This window comes from Bombus fervidus, chromosome 9, assembly GCF_041682495.2.
Source record: "Bombus fervidus isolate BK054 chromosome 9, iyBomFerv1, whole genome shotgun sequence".
NCBI lineage: Eukaryota > Metazoa > Arthropoda > Insecta > Hymenoptera > Apidae > Bombus > Bombus fervidus.
The window spans coordinates 7446370-7470402 of record NC_091525.1 but is presented as its reverse complement, the minus strand read 5'-3'; the positions used below and the strand labels follow the sequence as shown (position 1 = coordinate 7470402).

At 36.0% G+C, this 24033-nt stretch overlaps 4 protein-coding genes across 8 annotated transcripts; 2 read left to right on the top strand and 2 right to left on the bottom strand.

Annotated features, from left to right (window-relative positions):
* Positions 1-110: 110 nt before the first annotated feature.
* LOC139990750 (pre-mRNA-splicing factor SPF27-like) lies at positions 111-1809 on the bottom strand. Of its 4 annotated transcripts, none has more exons than XR_011800644.1 (5): positions 1660-1809; positions 1260-1525; positions 730-1135; positions 413-645; positions 111-331 (listed from the first exon to the last, which is right to left on the bottom strand). XR_011800644.1 is itself a non-coding variant. In XM_072010226.1 (4 exons), the coding sequence occupies exons 1-3, from the start codon at positions 1732-1734 to the stop codon at positions 733-735; spliced, it is 744 nt and encodes a 247-aa protein (XP_071866327.1). In that variant the 5' UTR covers positions 1735-1809; the 3' UTR covers positions 111-331; positions 730-732. The 4 variants fall into 4 exon arrangements, 2 of the variants coding, with proteins under 2 accessions (XP_071866327.1, XP_071866326.1); XR_011800645.1 differs by having other exon boundaries at positions 567-645; XM_072010226.1 differs by lacking the exon at positions 413-645.
* Positions 1810-2127: 318 nt separating this feature from the next.
* Rpl4 (ribosomal protein L4) lies at positions 2128-4891 on the top strand. 2 transcript variants are annotated; one of them, XM_072010423.1, is made up of 8 exons: positions 2128-2213; positions 2677-2854; positions 2942-3187; positions 3383-3507; positions 3732-3830; positions 3913-4184; positions 4374-4533; positions 4608-4891. In XM_072010423.1, the coding sequence occupies exons 1-8, from the start codon at positions 2211-2213 to the stop codon at positions 4827-4829; spliced, it is 1305 nt and encodes a 434-aa protein (XP_071866524.1). In that variant the 5' UTR covers positions 2128-2210; the 3' UTR covers positions 4830-4891. The 2 variants fall into 2 exon arrangements, with proteins under 2 accessions (XP_071866524.1, XP_071866523.1); XM_072010422.1 differs by having other exon boundaries at positions 2129-2213; positions 3913-4188; positions 4378-4533.
* A 160-nt stretch (positions 4892-5051) lies between these two features.
* Positions 5052-6631, bottom strand: LOC139990863 (uncharacterized). The gene is made up of 2 exons (XM_072010440.1): positions 6253-6631; positions 5052-5962 (listed from the first exon to the last, which is right to left on the bottom strand). Exons 1-2 carry the CDS (start codon positions 6478-6480, stop codon positions 5672-5674), a joined length of 519 nt encoding a protein of 172 aa, XP_071866541.1. The 5' UTR covers positions 6481-6631; the 3' UTR covers positions 5052-5671.
* A 208-nt stretch (positions 6632-6839) lies between these two features.
* On the top strand, positions 6840-24009 carry LOC139990855 (neuronal acetylcholine receptor subunit alpha-10). Its single transcript, XM_072010420.1, is given in 10 exon segments — positions 6840-7516; positions 7519-7683; positions 14961-15097; positions 16496-16650; positions 17597-17780; positions 20594-20810; positions 21691-21825; positions 22664-22842; positions 23368-23497; positions 23572-24009. Coding segments are annotated over 10 exon segments (1644 nt in total). The 5' UTR covers positions 6840-7422; the 3' UTR covers positions 23820-24009.
* The last annotated feature ends 24 nt before the right edge of the window (positions 24010-24033 follow it).

Here is a 24033-nt window from a genome sequence, read left to right as displayed (position 1 = left end):
ATTTCTTCCCTGTCAATTTAACCTCACTTCTCCTTACAAAAGATCCTATTTTTTAATAGGTTATTAAAACAATTGATATTATAATATTTATAATATTGATAAACAATTAATAGCAGTAACCGAATCAATTTATTTAATTACATATTATTTACGATCTTTTAGTTCTAAGAGTCTTTTCTGAAATGCCTCTTCTATCAAATCATCTAAATCGTCAAGAGGCCTGTATAATAAGATGCACAGCTTGCGAGCCAGACGCAGTCATAAGAACTGCTAATGAAACAAGGGAAATAAATCGAGTCCATGATATACCATACGGCATTATACCAACTACCTGTAAAAAGCAAATATAATTAAAATCTCTAAAATATTTACAGTATTTTATCTTTTTCGTGTATTATACCGCAATATTAACCTCTTTCACACCACTTCGACGATTTTTGAATACCAATAACGAAAGATTAATAATATTTTTAATAAATTAACTTCCGCAGCACTAATTCATTGTTTACATTAACTTACTAGCATAGGTTAATGTATTTATCCAGCAATAATTTATAAAATAACACCTTGTGTTCCTTACGATATCGTATATAACTTCATATAATATAACCTATTTCGGAAATGACGAATAGGATCGGTAGTTCGCTGTCAATTTTAAATATAATCAATGTATTGAAATAATATCGACATAATAAAATACAAAACATAATTAGTCACAATTTTATATACATTTTAAGGTTCTTGATTTTGTTGTTCTTGCTGATCCATTTTTGTTGCCATAACTTCAGTTGCACTTTTCTCTGGAATGTCAGGTTCTTCCTCGCCCGGCACATCATTGATTTCTACACCCTCACCCTTATTCATCATAGATTTCTGTATTTCTTCTTCTAAGTGAACACACGCTTGTTCAATCTCATAATTTTTTGACACTAGTCCTACCCATTGTGCTTCTAATGCCCTTAACTTTTCTCCACCTTGAGTTTGCATAGATTTTCTTTGCCAATTAACCTCTTGAATTCTTTTCCTTAATGCTTGTAGCTGTTTTTGGGCTTGACTCACTAGTTGTACTAATACTTCCAAATAAGATTTCCATGCTTCGCATCCATATTCCATCATTAATTCAAGATTACAAATTCTGCATTATTATTAAACATTACAATAATACACCAATTTAACATTATATCCTCATCACAATCTTGTAATTACTTAAATATTAAACAAAAATATAAAAAAGATATAATAGTAATCATAGCATTTACCTGGTAGCCTGATGTTCCAATTGTGCACTGCTATTTTTGACACTTTCATTCCATGCTGCAAGATCATTCATTTTACCTGGTGGAGGTGGAGGTAACTCATAGCGCTTCATACTGAGTACTTCCATAGGTAAACGGTTTTGCATTCGCTCAAATTCATGTTTCATCACCTCTGTCTCAAAAGCAGTAATATTTAATGATGGCAAATGTTCTAAATAGTTTTTTGTCGGTCTATAACGACGAGTTTCTTCTTCAACCATGGCCAAAGCCTAAAATATTTAATAACCACATATGAATTCGCAATTTATTTAATATGCTCATATAAACAACATAACCTCAAAATCAATTTAATAATTATTTATAACAAAAGAATTATTATAAATAACAGAAAACTATTACTTACTGCTTCTCTAACTCCAGGTTCATCGTATCCTTGGTCAATATATGGTAATGCATCAACTATAACTTCTCCCGCCATTTAAAGAAATTGAACAAATAAATACTTTTGAATGTCAATGTACAATTGTAATTCCCTGACAAAGTTTAAATTTTGTATGACGTACTTCCGACTAAACAAACTTCACTTAAGAATGTATCTGTACCAATCACAGTTCAACGTTTCCCGTCATATTGTAATACTATTGATAGATAACTATGGATACACAAATAATAAAATATAATTTCTACTATAAAAAACATTCGACTAAATGGAAATATTACAAATAAAAAAATAAATTCTTTGTTATTCGAGTATGTTAAATTTGTTATATATAGATATTTAGATGAAATAATGTAGACAATTGTAAACATGACTTAAGAATTGTTGAATTCTGAGCATGCGCGAATTTGGCACGTAATTTCCACTCGCGTCCTTCTTCCATTACGACGAGGTAAGGCGTACGAGCTGCGTGGTTAGTTTGTCTGATGCGTGAAAAGTTATGAAAAGAACGCGAAATGGTAAGAAATTCTGCATTTTATTTGGAATTCATTAAAGGTTAATATTTAAAGGTATAATTTTATTGTTATATTTTGCAATAATTCCCAAGAATTTGATCTTGAATTAAAGCTTGTACACAGTTCATAGTTGGCCACGTGTAATGACTTGTAACGTACAAATTTGCATGGCTTGGTTTTGATATATGTTTAAATGTAACTTTACTGACATCATATATTTTCTTTTGCAATATTCTATTCAGTAGAATAAAGCAGTTTTACGACATATAGATATGTTTACATTGAATATGCGTGATTCCCATCTTTTAGTTCGCCATGTGCCGTCAATAGAAATCTTTTATAATTCTATCAGAACATGAAATTTTTTACTTTACTTTCCTCTTTTTTTTTTCAGAATTAATCTTAAATTTATCGATAGCTGTACGTAGATTAGTATTTCATTCTGATTTTTGTTTTTATTTTTTAGTCGTTATCAACGGCGCGACCGCTTATTACGGTATACACCGATAAGAATGAATCGTCAGGCGAAACGATTTCCCTGCCGGCTGTGTTTAAAGCACCTATTCGGCCCGATATCGTGAATTTTGTTCACCAGCAAGTCTCTAAGAATAGTAGACAGCCATATTGTGTATCCAAGGAAGCTGGTGAGTATACACTGTTTTATACTCGCCTTTTTTTTTATCTTTTCAAGAACTAATTTGCAATTATTAAATGTTGGTTTGTTTTGTTAGGTCATCAAACCTCTGCTGAGTCATGGGGTACTGGACGTGCTGTAGCACGTATACCTCGTGTACGTGGTGGTGGTACTCACCGCTCTGGCCAGGGTGCTTTCGGTAACATGTGTAGAGGTGGACGCATGTTTGCTCCAACGAAGCCATGGAGACGCTGGCATCGTCGAATTAATGTTAACCAGAAAAGATACGCTCTTGTTTCTGCTATTGCTGCATCTGGTGTCCCAGCTCTTGTACAATCTAAGGGTAAATAGCATTCTCTGAGATGTAGTAATAAATCCTACTTTATATGCAATATTTTAACGATGAATAGCTTTGGTCCGTGTTGCTGAAATGATGTTGATTATTTTAATAGCTTTATGCTGATTTATGTAAATGTTCTAATATATGTAGTTTGCTTTGAAAAGGATAATATATATACTATTTCTTTTTTATGTTTAGGTCATATGATTCAGGAAGTTCCAGAATTTCCATTAGTAGTATCCGACAAAATTCAGGAGTATAACAAGACTAAACAAGCTGTTATCTTTCTAAGACGTATCAAGGCATGGAATGATATTCAAAAAGTAAGTATACTTTCAAAAATTGTATCTTTGCACCGTAGAATGTCCGTATCTTCGTTAAAACCATTTTAATTTAGGTGCTCCTATCAGGTGCTAAATAAATACGGTTATTATTGGCGTTCTAGACTAGCTGAATTAATTGCTAGGATGGGGTATTTTTAATCGAACAGATTCAATTAAAATATATTGATTTAGATGAAACTAATATACTTTCGTTTTATTAATAGGTTTACAAGTCTCAACGTTTCCGTGCTGGCAAAGGTAAAATGCGTAACCGCAGACGCATTCAACGACGTGGACCTCTGATTGTATATGGTCAAGATCAGGTATACAAATAACTAAAAAATGATAGTTAATTATTTTTTCAAAATTAAAATGCTAATATTCGTCTTGATCATATATTTTTAGGGTATTCGTAAGGCATTCCGTAACATTCCCGGTATTGACCTTATGAATATTAACAAAATGAACTTGCTTAAATTGGCACCTGGTGGCCACGTTGGACGTTTTGTAATCTGGACAAAATGTGCCTTTGAGAAGTTGGATGCTCTTTACGGAACTTGGCGCAAAGAATCCCAACTTAAGGCGGATTATAATCTCCCTTACCCGAAAATGGCGAACACGGATTTGTCGAGACTCCTGAAATCGCATGAAATTCGTAAAGTTCTGAGGGCACCAAGGCATGTAGATTTACGTTTTATTATACATTTTCAACGAATACATATCTTATTCATGATGAATTTTATGGTCCGTGTTACTGACTGACAGTGATTATAATTTTTAACCATTTCTGATGTTTAGTGCTTATAAATATTTTATAATTATGTCACTTACGATGTATTTGCTCAAGATTAATCTTGAACTTGTAGGAAGAAGGTGGTCCGTAGCGTCAAGAAATTGAACCCATTGACCAACACGCGTGCTATGTTGCGTCTCAATCCATATGCAGCTGTTCTGAAACGTGCAGCAATTTTGACAGCAAAGAAACGTCAAGAACAGAAAGATCTTGCTCTAGCAGAGAAGCGTGGAGTAAGTTTAACGTTAAATTGAATAATATTCGTTTAATGCATACAGATTCTAACGAAAATATTTCACATTTACAGATCAAGCTCCCAAAGACTACACCTGCCGTAAAGAGTAAATTACTCCGAGCAAGACGCGCGAAACAAATTTTGAAATTGAAGGAAGAGAAAAATCAGAGACCCGTGGGTTTTAAAGGACGTCCTATTATGAAGCCGACAGCTAGGATAATTTCAAGACGAATTCAAAGAGCCATTGCAAAAACTCACCCCGAACAAAAAGATACACTTTTTAAAACGTTATAAATTTTTATCAACGTTTGTTGTTCATCCATGAACTTCATTTGCATTGAATAAAATATGGGAAACAACTACAGGAAGATCAGCTTTGTAATTGATGTAACTATATTTCCTACCTTTGACGCACTTTTATTTGTTTAAGTAAAAGCATACAAGTAATATAATATTATAAAACATATAAGTACACACGATATTATTATATATGTTTCTTTTTAACAGGAGCTCGCAAAAAAATTTTGTTGTTACATATTTCGATCGACACTTCCTTCGCATTTGCTTCAGGCGGTATTAAGAAGTTTATATTCCTAACATTCGATAATTCTTCTGAACTATGCAATTTTATGTTTAACATATTCTCAGTCGCCAAAGTAGCTGTTCCTATTTTTAATCCCTCCGTCTTCATTTCTGCCTGTAAATACGCAACGCCATATTAACCAATTCCTCCAAATGAATTATTTAATTTAAAATTGATGTACAGCATAATATTCTTTATGATCAATGACATAAAAATTCGGAATTTTCTCAAAGGTAAAGCTCATTTTACGTCCATTCATCATCATTTCAAAATTCATATAATCATTTTGTTTTAAGGTGACTGCGTTTTCTTGATAATGGTGCGTTAGTTTATCCATAATAATCATCCAAACTTATATAAAAAAAAACTTGTATAACAATTACAAAATTTGTGATTTGATCCAAATCATTTTCACGAGTCAATTGGATGAAGTTGATAAGAGTCTTGACATCGTACGCTCGTCTTTTATCTTATCGAACTTGTCACTTTGATTGCAAATAGCTTCATAAGAGAAAGCTAAAATATTTAAATCTGCTTCTCAATCTTGCTCAATCTATTTGCTCGGTTTTATCGCAGGAGGAGCCGTGAGAATGAGCATCCCGTTTACGTTGTCCACAACGGCTCGAACTTTCGCGTTGTCGATACCTTCCGGTATTAGTAAATTCTCGCAATGCTTCATCATTCTCTTGATTAAGTTGCCAAAAATTGATCTTTCGCTGATATCTGGTAACTGTTTTGTTAATTGCTCTTCCAAAGGCTTGATCATGTTTATGCGGAGATTGTTCCCTTTTACGGTTATTTTAATAGAGGACAGATCTACCTCTGGTCCCAATAGTATTTTCGTCTATATCATATATATAAGGATAATGATAAATAAATGCATCATTGATTTAATTTCATTAATCCATTAAGGAACCCATAGTAGAATGATGCATAAAGTTACATCATTAGAAAACGTAAATAATTCACATATTACTTTATTAATATGTGTAAATATTTTTCCTATTCACCAATTAATCAAAAAATATAAATAAAATATTACGTTAATATAACATTAGTCCTTGATGAATTGATAGCAGTTGTGTTAAAAATGTATTATTGATTTAATTTAATTTTAATCTTAATTATTTAAACCTCGTAAACGTTGTCTGGTCGAATACCACTGGACACGATTTGCGTTACATAGTTGGTTTCCACTGATTTCACGGAAACCTCGCCCGGTTCTTGCTTAGTTTTGCTTCCGGGAGTATTCAACATTTTGAAGGTTTTGGGAGATTTTGAGGAATACTTGGAATAGCGTCCAGTATCAACTATTGTGACATCTCCGTCACACTTCGAACATTGACTTCTCTTTATATCCATCTTTCAGACACTAAAAGGACACCTTGTCATCGCATCAAACTCTTGCTTACGAAAGACACTTGGAGCGACGCGTCGAAAGAGTGCAACAAGAAATTTTTCACGATATCGTTGCAACGATCGAATTCACAGATTAAAATGCGATATGTCCTGAAACGATAGGTTTACTTGTCAATTTGGAAAGCGTGCCAAAGTGACATGTGAGAATCAGTGGATAACAAAAGAGCGTGGACATCTCGTTTTAAATTGCCAGGTTCCAACAATATTCTTTCCTCAAACTATCACCTATAGAATATCGAGGTAGAAAAGAAAGGTATTTTAATTTTCAATACTTTAATCCTACCGCGGTCCTCGAATTTTTATATCCCAATGTATCCATTTTTGCTTCAATTGTGTTATTCATTTTTGTCCTAATAAGTAAAAGGATTGTTAACGTTTTAAGAACGTACAGTACTGAACAAAGGTGGGCAATAATTTGTTTATTTTATTCATCTGATATTGAATAATAATAAAACGTTTTATTGCTTCCTTCGATTTTGTTAATATCTAAAATAAATCAAAAATGATGTATCGGGGATGAAGTTTCACCCATAATAGCATAAATGTGATTGTCTTGTAATAATATCTTGTAACAGTTAAAAAGTTTGTTAACTATAAAAATACACGATTATCTTAAAAATTTCAAAGAACGCAGTAGGATTAATATAAACTCGAAGAAAAATTTCATTTCATTCTAATTCTTACAACAATACCACAGAACTAATCTCGAGCTTGAATTGGTCATAGATAACGAGGAAGAGAATGTCTGTGCAATTTGGAGCGACGAAAGCTCCGCTTAATTTCATCATAGCGGTTAATTGCGGTCTACTAATCGAACGAAATTTGTAATCGACGGAAGTGGAGCTGCTCTTTGGAGGATCGACCGCGAACGCATGAAACACCAGAATGGTTCCAACCTTGTACAAGCAGTCAGTTTGTTTAACATTCGTGTCTGCATTGTTTGAAACGCCTGCGCGAATTTCCTTGGGAATGGACGTGGCGGTGGTAGGGGTAGCGCGGGATTCAGGGTCGAAATTGCACGGTGGTTGAAAAGCATCGGACATCAGTCGAGGACAGGCGGTCTCGCGTTTAAGTGGTCTATCAATTCCATGTCGCCTTTGGTCCTGTTCTTTCATTACGGAGTTCTGGCCATCATTTTCGGGAACGGTAAGTCGTTCCTCTTTTCTTTCTTTCTCTACATTCAGTTTTCACGCTTGTTTTCTTTTGAAATTTCACGAGAATTCAATCAAAATTTTACGAATATCTAACTAAAATTTCACCTAGATCTTATTCGTTTGTTGACTTAATCGAGTTCTAAAAAAAAAATTGCATTATTATGAATTAAATGTTCGTGTGTCTTTGAGTATTTAATGTAGATGTCTCTTATTTTCGTCGAGTGTTTCTAAAAGTTTTAAAGGAGACACAAAGGAATTGAGTTATTGCTAATAAAACGTTGATATAGCCTTTTCGAATGGCACGATCTACTTTGTGTAAATATCGTTTTTGTAGAACTTTCTTCAAAGTTGAACTTTCTCTTCTTAAGTTTCAAACATCTATGTTGCATACGATAAAAAAAAGCGATTCTTTTTATTACTTCTTTATAATCTTCTCAATTTTTTTCTCAATCAAATATGAAAATAGATTACCAGACAAGATTATCTTAGAGAGAACAAATAGATCCGAATGGAAAGTCCATAATCTCGTTTGCATACGAGATTCAATCTCGATGCGTAGTTAACGTCGAAAGGAAAACACCGATTAAGGACACCGGCCTTGTGATTAAGGCCAATTCCTTCTATCTGTACCGATAACCGAATTGCCTCCGCCTATAAGATTTTCCGAGTACAAATTTTCCAAGCGTCGATTGATTTATAAACGAGTTCCTGTTTTCGAAAATTTTCCCGCTCGCCTCTAAACGGAGCTCGCCAAAATGTTTATCGTCGCTCGAATTCGATTTCACCGGCCAATTTCCATCTTCTCGGCCGTGTCTTGCTTCGTCGTTCGGACTCGTTCGATCACTCTGAAATTTGTTTTATCTCATCTTGTTGCGAATACACGGTATTCTATTTACGGAAAATAGACTCGAGTTCGTGAATATTTCATTGGATGCTCGAGATAGCTGCGCCAAACTTTGGATACCGAAGCATTCCCTCGAAAAGTATTCCATTCACTACGTAGATTTTTCTTTCGTGACGTAGGGAAACTTAGGGAAAACGCGATGTCGCTATTCAATTCGAGATGTTTGTTTTGTTATCGCGTGGAACGAGCGAAGCGTTTTCTCGTTAGGATGCAAATAACAAATGGTCTCGTAACTTCCTGCGAGTTGCAGATATCTGGAGGAACGCTTTGACTTCTTTTCACAAAAATAAACGATCTGGAGCTGGCCTACGTTCAACCACCGAAGAATTCTAAGGCCAATGGTGTCGTTTAGTACCACAAGTGCCTCTGGTATAGATATAGTTTATGTAGGTGTCACGAGTTGTTCGTTGTTGTCTGATAGCGAACAATATACTCGAGGTATTCTTGATATTATGGCGGTAAACCAAAGCATCGGATTAAGGCACATCGTCGAAAGGGCGAATGCAAAACTCTGTGTACGATGCAAATGTGTTGGCGGGCTAACATAACTTTTATGTGTGAAACCACGGTCGGAATAAATCTACGATTTGCATACGTGTAGCTTGCGCCGCGGGATGAAGACGACCCATTAAACGCATAAAGAAGTGTAAGAACGGGGAGTACTCATTGAAACCGCGGTCGAGTTTGTCTTTGGACGTTCCAGAGCAAGCTTAGCTAAGTTGCCAGACAATCTTTAAGCATTAGGTAATGCTAAGCTGAACTTCGTTATCAAAAGTTTGCGTTAGCCATTCGTGTGAACGCTTGTAATCGTTCCGTCTCCGCCGTTGCTAATTCCTAATCGGAACATCGAGATTTGCATATCGCCACCCCCCGGAAATCCGACTCCTTCGTAACGTTCCCACCAAGCAGATCGATCTGTTTGTTTACCACGCTATCTCTATTAGTTGCGACCGGAAGTGGAACCGAAACGACGAGAAGTACGTATCAAGGATCGAGGTAATTGCTCGCTAACGACTCCGCGGTAAGTTTGCACTTTCCGATTTTACTTCCTTAGGGGAAGTTGGAATTTTTGATAACGCGAGAGCTGAGAAAGTTTTGTCTTACGGAAAGGGAAATAAGATGGTCTCTACGGTGAGGCTGTTTCGGGTTTTCGTACGTACCTTAGGATATTTGCACGCAGCATACTTACTGGTTTGTTTACTTCTTTACAGGATAAATTTTTCGGTATAAAAAGTCCTCCAGTATAGAACGATATAATAGCCAAGACGATGCTGTATACAAATATATGTATATGGAAGGTGAGATAATTAGGGGCAGATAGAGATATATTATGTAAGTACTGGGAGTGGAAAAAATAATGGAAACACCCCTTATATGATATATCATATATATCATATAAGGGGTGTTATATACATACACCTCCTATATGTTTTGTGTGTGTGTGTGTGTGTGTGTGTGTGTGTGTGTGTGTGTGTGTGTGTGTGTGTGTGTGTGTGTGTGTGTGTGTGTGTGTGTGTGTGTGTGTGTGTGTGTGTGTGTGTGTGTGTGTGTGTGTATCATATAAGGGGTGTTTCCATTATTTTTTCCACTCCCAGTACTTACATTATATATATATATATATATATATATATACACATAATATATAGGAGGTGTATCCATTACTTTGTCCAATCCCTATATTAAGGTGTTTATGAAAGAAGGAGACAAAATTGAAAAGTTTTCAGCGAATCCTCGAATTACTTCAAGAATGATTTTACTTATAGGTTACATAGATTATAAAGAATTCGTGTATGTATTCAATATTAGAATATTTATTACATGCACTTGCTCTTTACTTTCCTAAAAATATTTCAAATTGCATTGTCTAAGTTTCAATATTCGAAACGATCATAAATTTTAACTCTACGCTGATACAATCGCGCAATATCGTTTCCACTTACGGTACAAGAAAATAAAATATTTTTCCATCGAAATTTCCCTACGGTAAAAGCAAGGAAGAGGGAACGCCGATAGAAATTATATTCGTTCGGGAATATCGAAGGATCTTCGACGTCGTTGCTCGGGTATTTTGTTAAAAGTGCGAAGGATTTTTCTCATTTTGTAGTCGTAGAGTCTTTCGAGGACTCTCGTCGCCCTCGTCTCGTTCGTATGAAAGAATCGCTGCTCGCATGCTACGCGAGAATGAAGAGCGTGTCGCGCATTTTCCGGCATCGATCGTATATCGATGCTCGATTCCGAGTTTTTCCACCGGTGTATCCTGGATTGCACGGTAATTCGCGGACACTCGACGGTATCAAATTGAATCCTCGAGCGTCCGGCTTTATCGGGAAACCTTCTTTCAATATTCCCTTTGCTCTTCTTCTCCTCCTCTCTTCCCTCGTTTCGTATCACTGCTTTAAATATGAATACAAGCGTACTCCAGTTCCTTTATTTCTTATATAAACTTTTATTATTGGCACAAGTATCGTTAGGATTCAATCAACCTCTTAAACGTTCAGCAAACATGACGAGATCTATCCAAAATATATGTAAGGTATCAATTACAACGTATATATTCTGAAACTATGCTATATTATCATATACTTTGTACTTTCTTCTCATTATACTTGCACAACACGTTCTGATCAATTTACTAAGCAAAGTGACTTACCTAATGTTAGCTAATATTTGAACATCTTGGTGTTTAAGTATATAGTGTTACCGAATGAACTATATTTTAATATATTAAAATATGTATTCTATGGTTAATAGAAACATAAACTTTATTTATTTAATCAACGTAGTTTTGTGCTTGACAAGTTAATAGATGAAGTAATGGCGAAGTTTGACATGCAAAACTATGCAAGACAATGAGTAAATTATATTAATTTTGTGTAAAATATATACATATATGTAATGTAGAATGTATGATACATATAAATAGAATGTATAATAGATAAATATGTATATGGTTAATAGAAACATAAACTTTATTTATTTAATCAACGTAGTTTTGTGCTTGACAAGTTAATAGATGAAGTAATGGCGAAGTTTGACATGCGAAACTATTTGGACAATGAGTAAATTATATTAATTTTGTGTAAAATATATACATATATGTAATGTAGAATGTATGATACATATAAATAGAATGTATAATAGATAAATATGTATATTTATATATGAAATATATTTCATATATATTGCATATACATAATGTAACTTACTCATTACGCAAATAGCGATGTTCAATTTCGCTAAAACCCTATATCCATTAACACTAATCTTACCAGGCCCGGTTAAATGACCGGTTTCAAAATTTAATTTAAAAGTTTGCATTTATTGTTATTTCTTTTGTTCGTCTAACTTTATGTAAATTTTTATATCAACCAAAAAGTGAGAAATTGATTAATCAGATAACGTAAGGATTTACATAAAGTTAGATGAAGAAAAGAAATAACAATGAATGTACAGCTCCAAATTAAATTTTGAAACTGGGCCTTATAAGGATAGTGCTAAATAAATAAACTTCGTGTTTCCTGTTATCTCTCCAATGCCATAGTGCTCAAATATTAACGCAGATCGCTGTATTGTGCTTAAACGCACTTGAGCTGATATATATAAAAAGGAAAAAGAAATCTTTAAATTAAAAGCGCACAAATGAATCGAGTAGAACCAAGCAAAAATCATCAAAGTGTATCAAACAGAAATTTTTTAGTGAATTACGACATAGAAAACGAAATATATTGTAGGGTATGTAGAAGGAAAAAAGAGTGCTCGGTTCGCACAGCAAGTCGAATTTTCCGGGCTTGGAAAAATTCGCGCGCTGATTGTTCCGAATGCGCGGATTTACCACCGCACCGTCGAAGACCAACGTGATGCTGAATAGAATTTTCGTTGTGAAGGAAAAAGCGGATTCTCGCGATCCTTTTTCCCTCTTCTTCCTAAATGTCTTTAAATGTTGAAAAACGTGTTCGAGAGCACTCGATGTTCTTTTGCGACACGACGCTTCGATGCGCTCAATTTCTCTTGGAAATTACGGATATTCGCAAAATGTGCAAAAAGCGAAGGCTGTCTATCTTGCACAACCCAATTAAATATTACTAATGAGAGTTTACCCGTATCGGGAAACCTTATAATTAGATTGCGGATTTTCATGTATTTCTATACGTGGGAAATTGAAAAAGTACAGAAATATTACCATATTTTAATTATAATTATATTTATAATTGCAATTACTGTATTATTATTAAATATACAATATATATAGAATACATATAATACGCAAGAATATAATAATGTGAAATATCCAAAGTACTTGTTATAATATTTTATGGAATAAACGAAATCTCTGTTTTCTAGGTTTCATTTAAAAATCCGCAGTCTATTTGTAATACTAACAAGTTTGACAATGGAACAAGCGAAATATTACAAGAAAATTTCTGTTACCAAGCAAATTCTAAATTATATGATTATCCAATTACTATAGAAACTATAATATAACATCGTAAAAAAATTTGCGTAATTTATAACTTGTAACTTATCAGTTTAATGATACTATTAGTTGGTAAATTAGTTGTGCAAGAGTGTAAAAAGAACCAGAGAGTTCGTAAAATGAACAAAGGTCATTTTCGTTACGCGCGCTTCAATTATAGCGCAGGCAAAACTTGGCCACGTTAAAATTAGATCCCTTTACTTTTCACTCGATCAGCTCTGTAATGAACTTGTGTCTTTTAATGAGCTAATAAGATGTACGAGTTGAGAGGCAAAGAAATCCATAGGAAAAACTATCGAAAAGAGATTTTTCTAATGAATAGGTTTTTTGGCAAATATAATAGTCTGTTGAAAACGATCGTAAGGTGGACCGTTAAATGATTCTGGACAGAGAAACGCCTCCACATCGCGGGGAGGCTATACCGCGATATGTGACGTCCATTTAACGATCGGAAATAAGAGGGTTGGGGAGGAAATTCCCTGAACCGTGTGTTACTCGCGTGACCTTACACCTCTCAAAGACTCGGACAGCTACTCTTGTCCAAGAGTTCTCGATTGGAATCGAAAATTTGCGGAGAGAGCGAAACGTTAAAGCGCAAACTTTTTAATGTTACGCGGGAGGAAGAGGATGCTGTAGTTTTAACCTGTTAACCAACTCATTTATTAAAAATTTGCTCTTCTTTCGTTACAGTAGAGAAGTTCATTAAAAGATCGACTTCTTTCATAATGGGTGATAAAGCTACGAAATCTTTTTAAGTCCTGACTAACGTTATGACAATCGATTTTTAATTATTCAAAAAATGAGAGAATCCAATGTTTAACTTCAAAATAAAAAAAAAAAAAAAAGAATTTTGTCTGTGGGACGACGCTGTATTTGAAATTTTTTTATTTTTTGTAAGAGACACGAAACACGACTCGTTACCTTCTTCTCCTCTATGTTCTTCAAATGTAAATACGATATAATTTATTTGTAGCAAAATTAATAGTGCGACTCATTGAAGAATAGCAGATCTGTAAATAAAAAGATTAGTTATATCCACGAGATTAGGAACTCGTGTGATGAATTAACTCGTCTTTCTCAGATTTAGCAAATCTTTGGAAGATCGTAGAAGATTTGGAGGATTATATTCCTTGTTAATTAAACTGACGACTATTAGCGAATTCTGTTTGGTTAGTATACTATTGTCTTCAGCGAGACATCTCTTATCTAATTGAGTTTTGAAGGCAACGCCTGCTGAACATTGAGAAAAGATGAAATGAACGGTAGATTAGCTACCTTAGCTGATCTACGAGAAGGCTTCCCGCGTTTCAAGACACAATGGCCACCTTGATGAAACGAACGCTTCCACCTACGGATAGGAAACGCTATAATGGACATCCTTGATGTAAAGAAAGGAATTCGATTCGTGATTAGAGAAGAGATAGAGTTTGTGAAATGATACTCGCCATGAACTCCAATTATAATATAAACTGTTCATCCGAAGACAAAATCGGTTAAATGTTTCCCTATCTTTCGATTGTTCGACAAGGTATAATTTATAATAAATTTAATAATTCAATTTATGATTTACAGTGAAATTACAATTTGTTCTTTCATCGATAATCTGTTAACTATATTTTTCTGAAATAAGATCAAAGGTGAAACTGGGATTAAAGAATTTTATTTGAACTATATTTTATATATTTGCAATAACGACTGGTTCCAAATACTTAGGAATGGCAGTAGCGTGCATTAAACCAGAAAGAAACAAGAGTAACGAAAACGAATTCATAGAAAATCTATGCCGATAAAGAAAATCCATTACTGGCAGGACGGTGTGATGTATATTACGATATACGAAATTTAATTTCCATGAATATTGGACGAATTCCGTGCATGCTTGGTTTTACAGGTTTTGGGGATGAACACGAATACAGACTGACAAAGTATTTGCTCGATGGGTACGACGCCGGTGTACGACCAGCTAAAAATTTCTCCCAACCCCTGTCGGTTGTCTTTGGCCTTTCTCTTCATCACATAATCGACGTGGTGAGTACCGAACTTCAATGTAACACACTGAAGAGATTTTCTTGAAACATTAATACGTTAACACAGATCCCAAGTCGAGGGCTGTTAAAAAAAAATTTTTTCTTTTTTGTTGATACGTTGAGCGACCAGATCATCGTCTGGAGTCATCCGCACTGAGCGCCTGAATAAAACTGTTTTCGATCGAAAGATTGCTAGATTGAAAAATTGAGAATCGCAGCAGGGTTAGAAGAGTGATTAATTGTCGTCATTGATGTGACTTTTGCACAGTACCATATTTATTCTTGATGATAAATTTCCAGAACTCGATATAGAAGTGATTTTTCAAACGATACGCTGTTCCACGAGCTTTCTCTTCGAGGTAGTCAATTTTTCCGATTTCTCAAGAAATTCAATGTTCTCGCGCTTAACGAGAATTTTCGGCCGCGATTTCTCGAGCATGCTAAACGCGAAGAAAATTCGTACTCTGGTTTTGATGGTGGCGGAAATATTATGCAGTCGCGTGAAAACCGAGATAATCTGGAAATCGTAAAAACGTGTACAAAGCGGGCAATTGCCAAGCGATTCGTGCATGGACGTTGCTTGTTCCTTCGACATGTTGAAAAATGAGAAATTCAGGTCGGGCTGAAACCCGTATTAACTTCGACTTCGGCAGCAGTATCGGCATTCCGGCGGTGCGCGGCCATTTAGACCGGGAAATACAGTGACTCGCACAAATTGATCAAATATTTCGAATATTCAAATCAATAACGAGGCGCAGCGACCATTTCCTTTTATCTGCACCAGATAGCAGAAATCCATGAAAAATCGTACAAAAATCATATACCGTATTTGTTTCCATGATTAATTAAAATAAAAAAAGAAAGAATTGATGGCCATTTGTCAGTTACTTTTCAGCAGATCGAAGCGTTTCTCGATAGAAATTTATTCGTCACGGGTCAGAAACGGCACAAAAGAGATTTTACTTCAACGTTAATTTTAAATGAGACTAATCTCAACTTCTTTGTTATTATTGCAAAAATATTCATATATTGAAACGACGTTTGATTATGGGTCTTTGTACGAATTTATAATCATTATCATGCATATATTTCTTTCCGTATTCATAATGACGATGCTGCAGACTTCGAATTCGAGGAAGAAGCTTGGAAATCTCGTGGGAGATAGTCAAGGCTGGGCAGTCGGAAATACCCAAGACAAATTACTCGAAGAACGCGCCAGAGCTGGATGGAAACTTTCAAAGATTTGTCTCTCTTACATCTAGCAAAAGACATCTTTCACCCGCCGTATCTTTTTGGCTAGTTAGCAACAGATTCTTGCTTTTCGCATATGACGACCAATTTTACTTTTACATCGCGGTTACCTCTTTTTTTTTTTTTCTTTCGGTGATTTTTGTCACAGGACGAGAAGAACCAGATACTGACGACCAACTGTTGGTTGACACAAACCTGGACGGACCATCACCTGAAATGGAACGCCTCGGAATTCGCTGGAATTCAAGTGATCCGCGTTCCTTACAACCGTGTCTGGAGACCGGACACGATTCTGTACAACAAGTAAGCGAATTCTCTCGCAGAATGTCATGTAAGATACAGTTCATTTTTGCAATAGTTACGATGGTACTAGATTTAAGAAAATTATGAATGTTGGAATCTCGGTGACAGACGAACACGTGTACCATACACAGTTACTTACAAAAATATTTGTACATCTTACAAAGAGGCTATTGCTGCTAAGAATTTGTTGAATATTCTTCTTCTCGTTATTTATTCCTTCACGTAGATCGTATGATTTTGAGTTGCATCGAAGAATCGAAATTCGAAGAAACTCTAAGCATCAACAACACTATGATAAAGTCTAATCTTCTTTTGTATCATGAAAATATCTTTTTGAGTCTTTGATTGACATAACGAGTTTCTAGAAAGTATCCATCATTTTAATATATGCTTTATATCTTAACAAGATCAACAACATGGAAACATCACAATTAATGTATATGTTGCTTTATGTACGTTTCTCAATAACGTTGCATTAACGTAATTTCTATATCTGATATCATTGCTTGGTACTTTTGCGTTTGTTTCTTCCGTTTTCTATTAAATCGTGTTTCTTTATCGTTATCCTTCTCCTTTAAATTTCGTACTACAGATGAGTATCCTTAAAAGGTCAAAAGACCTGTTAAATTAAATTATTTGATTTATTAGATTAAAATTAAATGAACTTTTCCCATTGACAGCATTTATTTAACCGTTGTCATATATAGGAACAAAGAATCAGAAATAGTAGGCAGAATCAATGACTTGCTATTATATGAGCTCTAGTTACATCAATATTGTTTATCTCCCAATAAGTTTGAATAAATGGGCTCCTACCGGTACAATTTTCTCTGGCCAGTCAAGCGTTATATTACAAAATAGAAGTTTTGGTATTGATTGGCAGCAGCAGGGGCGCGCTGATTTCTTCCATCCGTCACTAGCCTATATCCTTTGGTTTTGTTTATAGCGCCGATCCACAATACAGCTCGGCAGTCATCAATACGAACGTGATAGTCAGCCACACAGGGCAAGTGGTGTGGTTAAGCCATGGAATATTTCGCAGCAGCTGCGACATCAACGTAGAGTTCTTCCCTTTCGACGAGCAACGATGCGTCCTGAAATGGGCCTCTTGGACGTACGATGGATACCAAGTAAGATCAAATCTCTATAGCTCCTTTCGTTTATTTCTTCATCCACCTGGAAATCCCTCTGCTTCTGTATTACTTCATAATATTAAATTTTTGCCTTTCACGGAATCTTGAAAGAAACGAAGGAATTTCAGGCAATGGCTGGCCAAAAATTAGAGACGGCGATATTGAAGGCATTGGGCAGTCTCGAGGCCGTGGATTCAGCCGATAGAAGGCGGAATGCAGTTTTCCACGCAATTAACTCGAGCAAAAGCTGTGCGGGGTTATGAACGCGTGCTGACACCCACGAGCAACCAACACGTTCGTCCTCGTATATTTTATTCAAATCTTCATCGATTCTAAAATTACCCTACTGTATTCTCCACACTTTTTTCTTACATTCTATAGATTCTTCTTTTTTCTTTTAGCGAGAACGAAACACGTGTCATGGGCAGGCTTGTACATTTTTTGATCATTTTCGAATGTTCTGTGATCGAGATTCTTTCTTTTTGTACGCGTTTATTCATGTACATTGTATTCAAGTCTTGTAAAATTCCTCTACTGTGGTCTCAGCGCTTTTCTCTTACTCTGTATGAATTCTTCCTTTTAAACGGGACTGAAACACGTGTCGCGGCCACGCTAATTATTCAATCACTTTAGTATGTTCTATGATCGAGATTCTTGTTTCTTTGAACATATTTATCCTCGTACATTGCACTCGAATCTTTGTCGATTCTACGATTACTCTATTGTACTCTTCGAGATCATTTCCCTGTTTTAATGAGGACGAAACACTTGTTACTGGTGTGCTAGTAAATTTTTCATCGCTTCTTCCATCGCACTTTTTTGCAATTGAAAACTCTTCTTCCTTAAGACACTTTTATATGTAAATTCACGCGTAAAATGTGTATACCTGGTGAAGCATTTAAGAAATACCGGACAACGTGTGCGATCTGCATCGGCCAGATTCTCGACTGTATTGCCCTCAATTTCACGCAGTTCCTCTCTTGGGACGGTATGCAGATGAGAAAGTGATATATCGTCCGGAGGACCATCCGTTGGACGATAAAAATATCCACGCTGTGTTAGAGAGGTGGCGCAGGCGATCAGTTTGACCGAAACCTTGACACTTGACATTGATGTCCAACATCTCTGTTCTAAAAATCTTTCGTGATTATCAATTTGAGGGAGCCGCGTTTCAGGTTTTCCTCTTTAAAAAAAAAGTATCAGATTTAATTTGCCGTGTCATCTGATCACTTTTCCCTTTATACGCGTCTCGTCCTAAAGATCTGAATATTTTGTGGCTTCCTACCGGATTAAAAGCTCAACGTAACTGCAAAGGCGTTAATCGAGCTTGCATATAGACGAGCTACTGCTGAAAAGTAGGAGGAAGGAAGGAAGAAAGGGATTGAAAAAGAAGGTAAGGGAGGAAGTAAAAGGGGAGGACGAAGAGAAGAGTAGGGGACGAATGAGAGATAAGGATAAGATGGGATTAAAAGAGAAAGAAATTGAAAGAAAAAGGAGGAGAAGGGAAGAACGAAAGAGGGTGGAAAGAAAAGAATAGAAAGAAGAGGACGAGGACAAAAGGGCAAGAAGATGAACAGAAGAAGAAGAAAGCAAGGAAGAGACGGGAAGAGAAAAGAATAAAATGGCGAAGAGAAGAAAATAGATGAGAATGGATAGACCTATGTTCTTCAAACATTTTTCTGATTTATTTGTAGGAAAATGGTGGAACAAAAGCAACGTTGGGAAATTTGACAGATTTTCCAACAAGATCAGAATAGGTTCGATCTTTTCAAAAGTCCAGAGGCGCTTAACAGCGACAAATCGAAAATGCCGGTTCGGGATGTCGCAAAAATGGCTCGGGCAAATCGAACAGCTTAATCCGAAATGCGAGAAGAATTCAATGCGAGCCGTTTCTCCGTATCGGCGAACCTCGACGCCCGAACTCATCCTTTCACAGAGTTTTCCCATTTCCTATCTGCCCCCTCACCCTCGTCATTGAATACATTTTGCGTGTCGCTACGTTTTTGCAATCTAAAACGCTGGAAATACGTTCCTTCTTAGGCCTTTACCCCATTATCCGGAGAAAACCATTTAAATTGATCATCAACCTGTTAATCCTGTAACGACACACTCGCTATATTATTATGCAATAATGTCAATGACAATATCGAAAATGCTGTTGTGGATTTTCACCTGTGACAGTCTTTAAAGGGTTAAAAGTTAACGAAGATAAATCGGTTTTTATTAAGTCGGTTTAATTCTTACTTTTAACATTTTGTTAAAGTATTAATGACTCGTGTTTATATAACGTTTGTTGCTTGACCAAGCCAATAGAATATACTGACATTGTTCGGTTGTTTAACCCTCAAACACCTCGTACAATTTCTCTTTTTATCCGCAGAAGCACAGTGAACAGGAATAAAGGGAAAGGTACAAAAAATTTGATCCTTCCGCTTCGAAATTTCTCTTTTGCAAATATATAGTTCCACTTCGCAATAGAACCATCCCCATCGCGTCGAATATAATTTCACTGCGTCGCGTTGCGTCGGTTCGTTTTTGCCGTATCCAGCACCTGTCTACCGATTGTCCGCTCGAAATATACTGACACGTAATCGCAGAAGCTCCGTTCTGTTCCGTTGGATTTAATTCGAGTTGACGCTTTAACGCTTCTAATCTAGCTTCTAGGATCTATTCCCACCCTCGAGGGAGATAATTGTTCGTTGCCAAGATGCCAAGAGTAAAATACAGTTTCTTGCGCTTGTGCACGGTGTGTGCACTTGGATCGTGTTGTTGTTGTTGGAGAACTAAAACGTAGAATGTTGTTTATGCAGCTGGAGCTGGAGAGGCAAAGCGAAGAGGGAGACGTGAGCAATTACCAAGCAAACGGCGAATTCGACCTGCTTGAGTTCTCTGCGAGAAAAAACACCGAGTACTACTCCTGCTGCCTGGAACCGTATCCAGATATTACTTACGAGATACGACTGCGACGACGACCGACATTTTACGTCTTCAACTTGATCCTTCCGTGCATACTCATCAACAGTGTCGGTGAGCATCCTTCATCTGCTTTATGTTTCACGTTTCATCCTACAATTATTAAGATTAATTAACACTGAAACTGTCGAAATCATTACAATCCTCTTTTTCTTGCAACTACATGGTAAGAACGTATGTAAAATTTATTATTGGATGTTTAAAGGAAAAAAATTGGCACCCGCATCTGCAGCTATGTGGAGTATCATTCATAAGATCGAATGAGTTTATTGAGAAGTTCATTTTGATTGGCTAATTGGAAACTTGAACATCTACTTAATATATTGTATAATATAATTAATAATATATTGTATTATATGATATAGAGGATTTTGAAAATTCATTAGCACTGTAACGAGACGCGACTGTGTTTTAATTGTTTACAGGTATGTAATAAAAACTGATTGTTCTAGTGACAATCTCTTTGAGAGGATGAGAGTAATTTGCAATATCACGACGATACATATTATTCAGGCAGAATGCAGCACCTATCCGTAAGAGGGTCAAGCGTCCTTATCGAATCTGGAGAGGAAATTTCATTAAAACGCTCGAATCGTAAAGCCACCGTACGATAGGTTGACGCTCCAAGTCACAATTTTTTTAATCTATGGAAAAATTATTCTTCCCCATGGCAAAGGTATTTGAATCTTTGTAAGGAAACGAACACGATTACAGCCGGTTAACAATGGATCTCGAGTCGTCCACTACTCGATGGGAGAAATTTATGCGGGACTTTTCCTCGACCCTCTTTTTTTTATTTCCTCCCTTGACAATGGTGGAAAAAGTTTGGCGCTCGTAGTGATCTTAAGAATGGCCTCTGTTCGATATTCTATGACGAAAAATACCACTGGCGGAGCTCTAACTTCTTTTTTAATTCCGTTTTCCGCTTGTCCAGCCCTGTTGGTATTCTACGTGCCGTCTGAATCGGGGGAAAAGGTCACCCTCGGGATTTCGGCGCTTCTCTCCATGACAGTCTTCCTAATGACTATTCGCGAGACACTGCCGCCCACGGAGAAAACACCGTTGATAAGTGAGTGCCTTTAATGAACGATAATTATCTTGGGGTAAATGGAAACGAAGCTGTTGAGCATAGATCGTTTAACCCTGCTGCATCCTTTCGGTCATTTTCGAGTCAATTGTATTTTTCTATCATTAAAATATAACATAAAATATCTTCAGCTTGCACAAAATATGAAAAAATCCCATTGGTATGCGTAATTCCACGCTTTAATTTTATATCGTATATCTTGAAATATTACAAATATTTTTTATTTGCTAATATAAAAGGCGATAATGAAAGAAAATTGGAATATAAAAATTCGAGGATCGAAGCAGGGTTAAATTTGTCTTGACCAAATGTATTTGAAATGGAAATAAAAATTACTATTTGAAATAACAGATATACGTATGTGTTTAATAGCGACGATACCAGAGGCTGATATTTTTGTGGTTTGATTTCGTTGCGGGACATTATTTTTCTAAATGCCGTAGAAAAAGTAACTTTCAATCTTCATATTTTCGCCCTGCCTCATATTCAGTCTGTCTCCATAGGATTTGCGTAAACATTGAACAATGATCGCTAATGGTATCAACATTGTCAGTGTAACCGAGTTTGATTGAAAACTCCCAAGCGTCCTCTTTGAAAGTCCTGCGATGCCAATGCGAAGCGCAATAGAATCACGTTTACCCCGTTGCAAAAGCATAGTATGAAAGAGTCGGCTACGTACAACGCGTAACTCCGTAATTGGAAGCTTGTTAGACAATTAATTTATACAGAAACACGTGACGCTCCATGGAGCGACAACTAGTTTGGTTTAATGATTAATTTATTATATCCGCTCAGTCATTAATTATATTATCATGTTCAGGTCTTTATTACGGAGTCAGCATATGCCTGGTATCCTTCGCTTCGGGATTAGCGGTAGTTACCTTGAATCTTCATCATCGTGGCGTTCAAGGTACCAGAGTGCCTGGTATCGTTCGATCGTTGGTCTTGGACAAGCTCGCCAGGATAGTGTTCCTTAATTTCCAGGAGGAAAAGAGATCGGTAAGATGTACTCGTAGTGAAAATACTTAGATATTGCTTTTCTTCGACGTTTTTGTGAACGATATAGCAGAACTTGGTTTTTCTGAGTCAGGATTGAGCACGCTAAATAAAATAATAAATAAATTTATACGGAGGTAATGTTATTTACTAAACAATTTTAAGAAAATTCTAAAATCGTATTTGAGAAATAAATTATTTCTAAATAATTTACTCGGCACATATTTTATTAGTACAATACGATGTACAGGATAACAGAGAGAAGAAAATTGTTATCATATTTGACTGAGAAATCACGCATATTATGTAATACTGATTTTTTCATATTTTCTTTAAATTTCATAAATCTTCTGACGATAGAAGAATACGATTCGGTTAGAAATGGCTCAAAGGATACAGTGTATATGTACAGGAAAAATCACAACTAGTAGAAAGAATCAAAAAACTCCTACTATATGAACTTTATGTAGTTGATCTTCATCCTTCGATGGATTCAGATAAAATTCTCCTGTACACAATTTGCATCAGGACCCTGTCGAGCCTGCCAGAAGAAAAAACAATTGTCCATTACACTGCAAACCGGAACTGGCCCAGTCGCAATCGTCGCCCAAGTTCGTAACTAGAAGAGAGGAAAGTAACAGCAGCAGTCCTAGTTTAGGTGAGTTTTATTTGTAAAGATATATCAAATTCTATCAGGTTAATCTCTATAACTTAAAAAGAAATCTGATGCAGATCTTGGTAAAGAGAGCCTTGAAGCGCAATGGTTGCGTGTCCTGGGAAGAGTGCACGCGACGATCGACAGGAATGAGAAGCGTCTGGCGGAACAAGACCGTCGCGAACGAATGGAATTAGATTGGAAACAAGTCGCATTAGTCAGTGATCGAGCGTTACTTTGCGTTTTCTTCTTGACGACGATCGTCAGCACCACCGTTATCCTCTGTGGCTCTCCACCAAACACGAATATCGCTAAAGAGGGATAGATTCGAGAAGGACGCTGATAGGAAAATTGTATTAACCGGGCAGCGGATTCGACTAACTTTGTTTCGAATAAGATCGATGGATTAAGTATTAAGCACTGGTAATTATAAGCAATCTTAAGGATAAGATGTATAATGTTCGTCTATCGGAGATAAACTGCTGTGGAAATAAATTCTTTTTGTTTTATGAGAATATTCTTTTATTAATTTAAAAAAT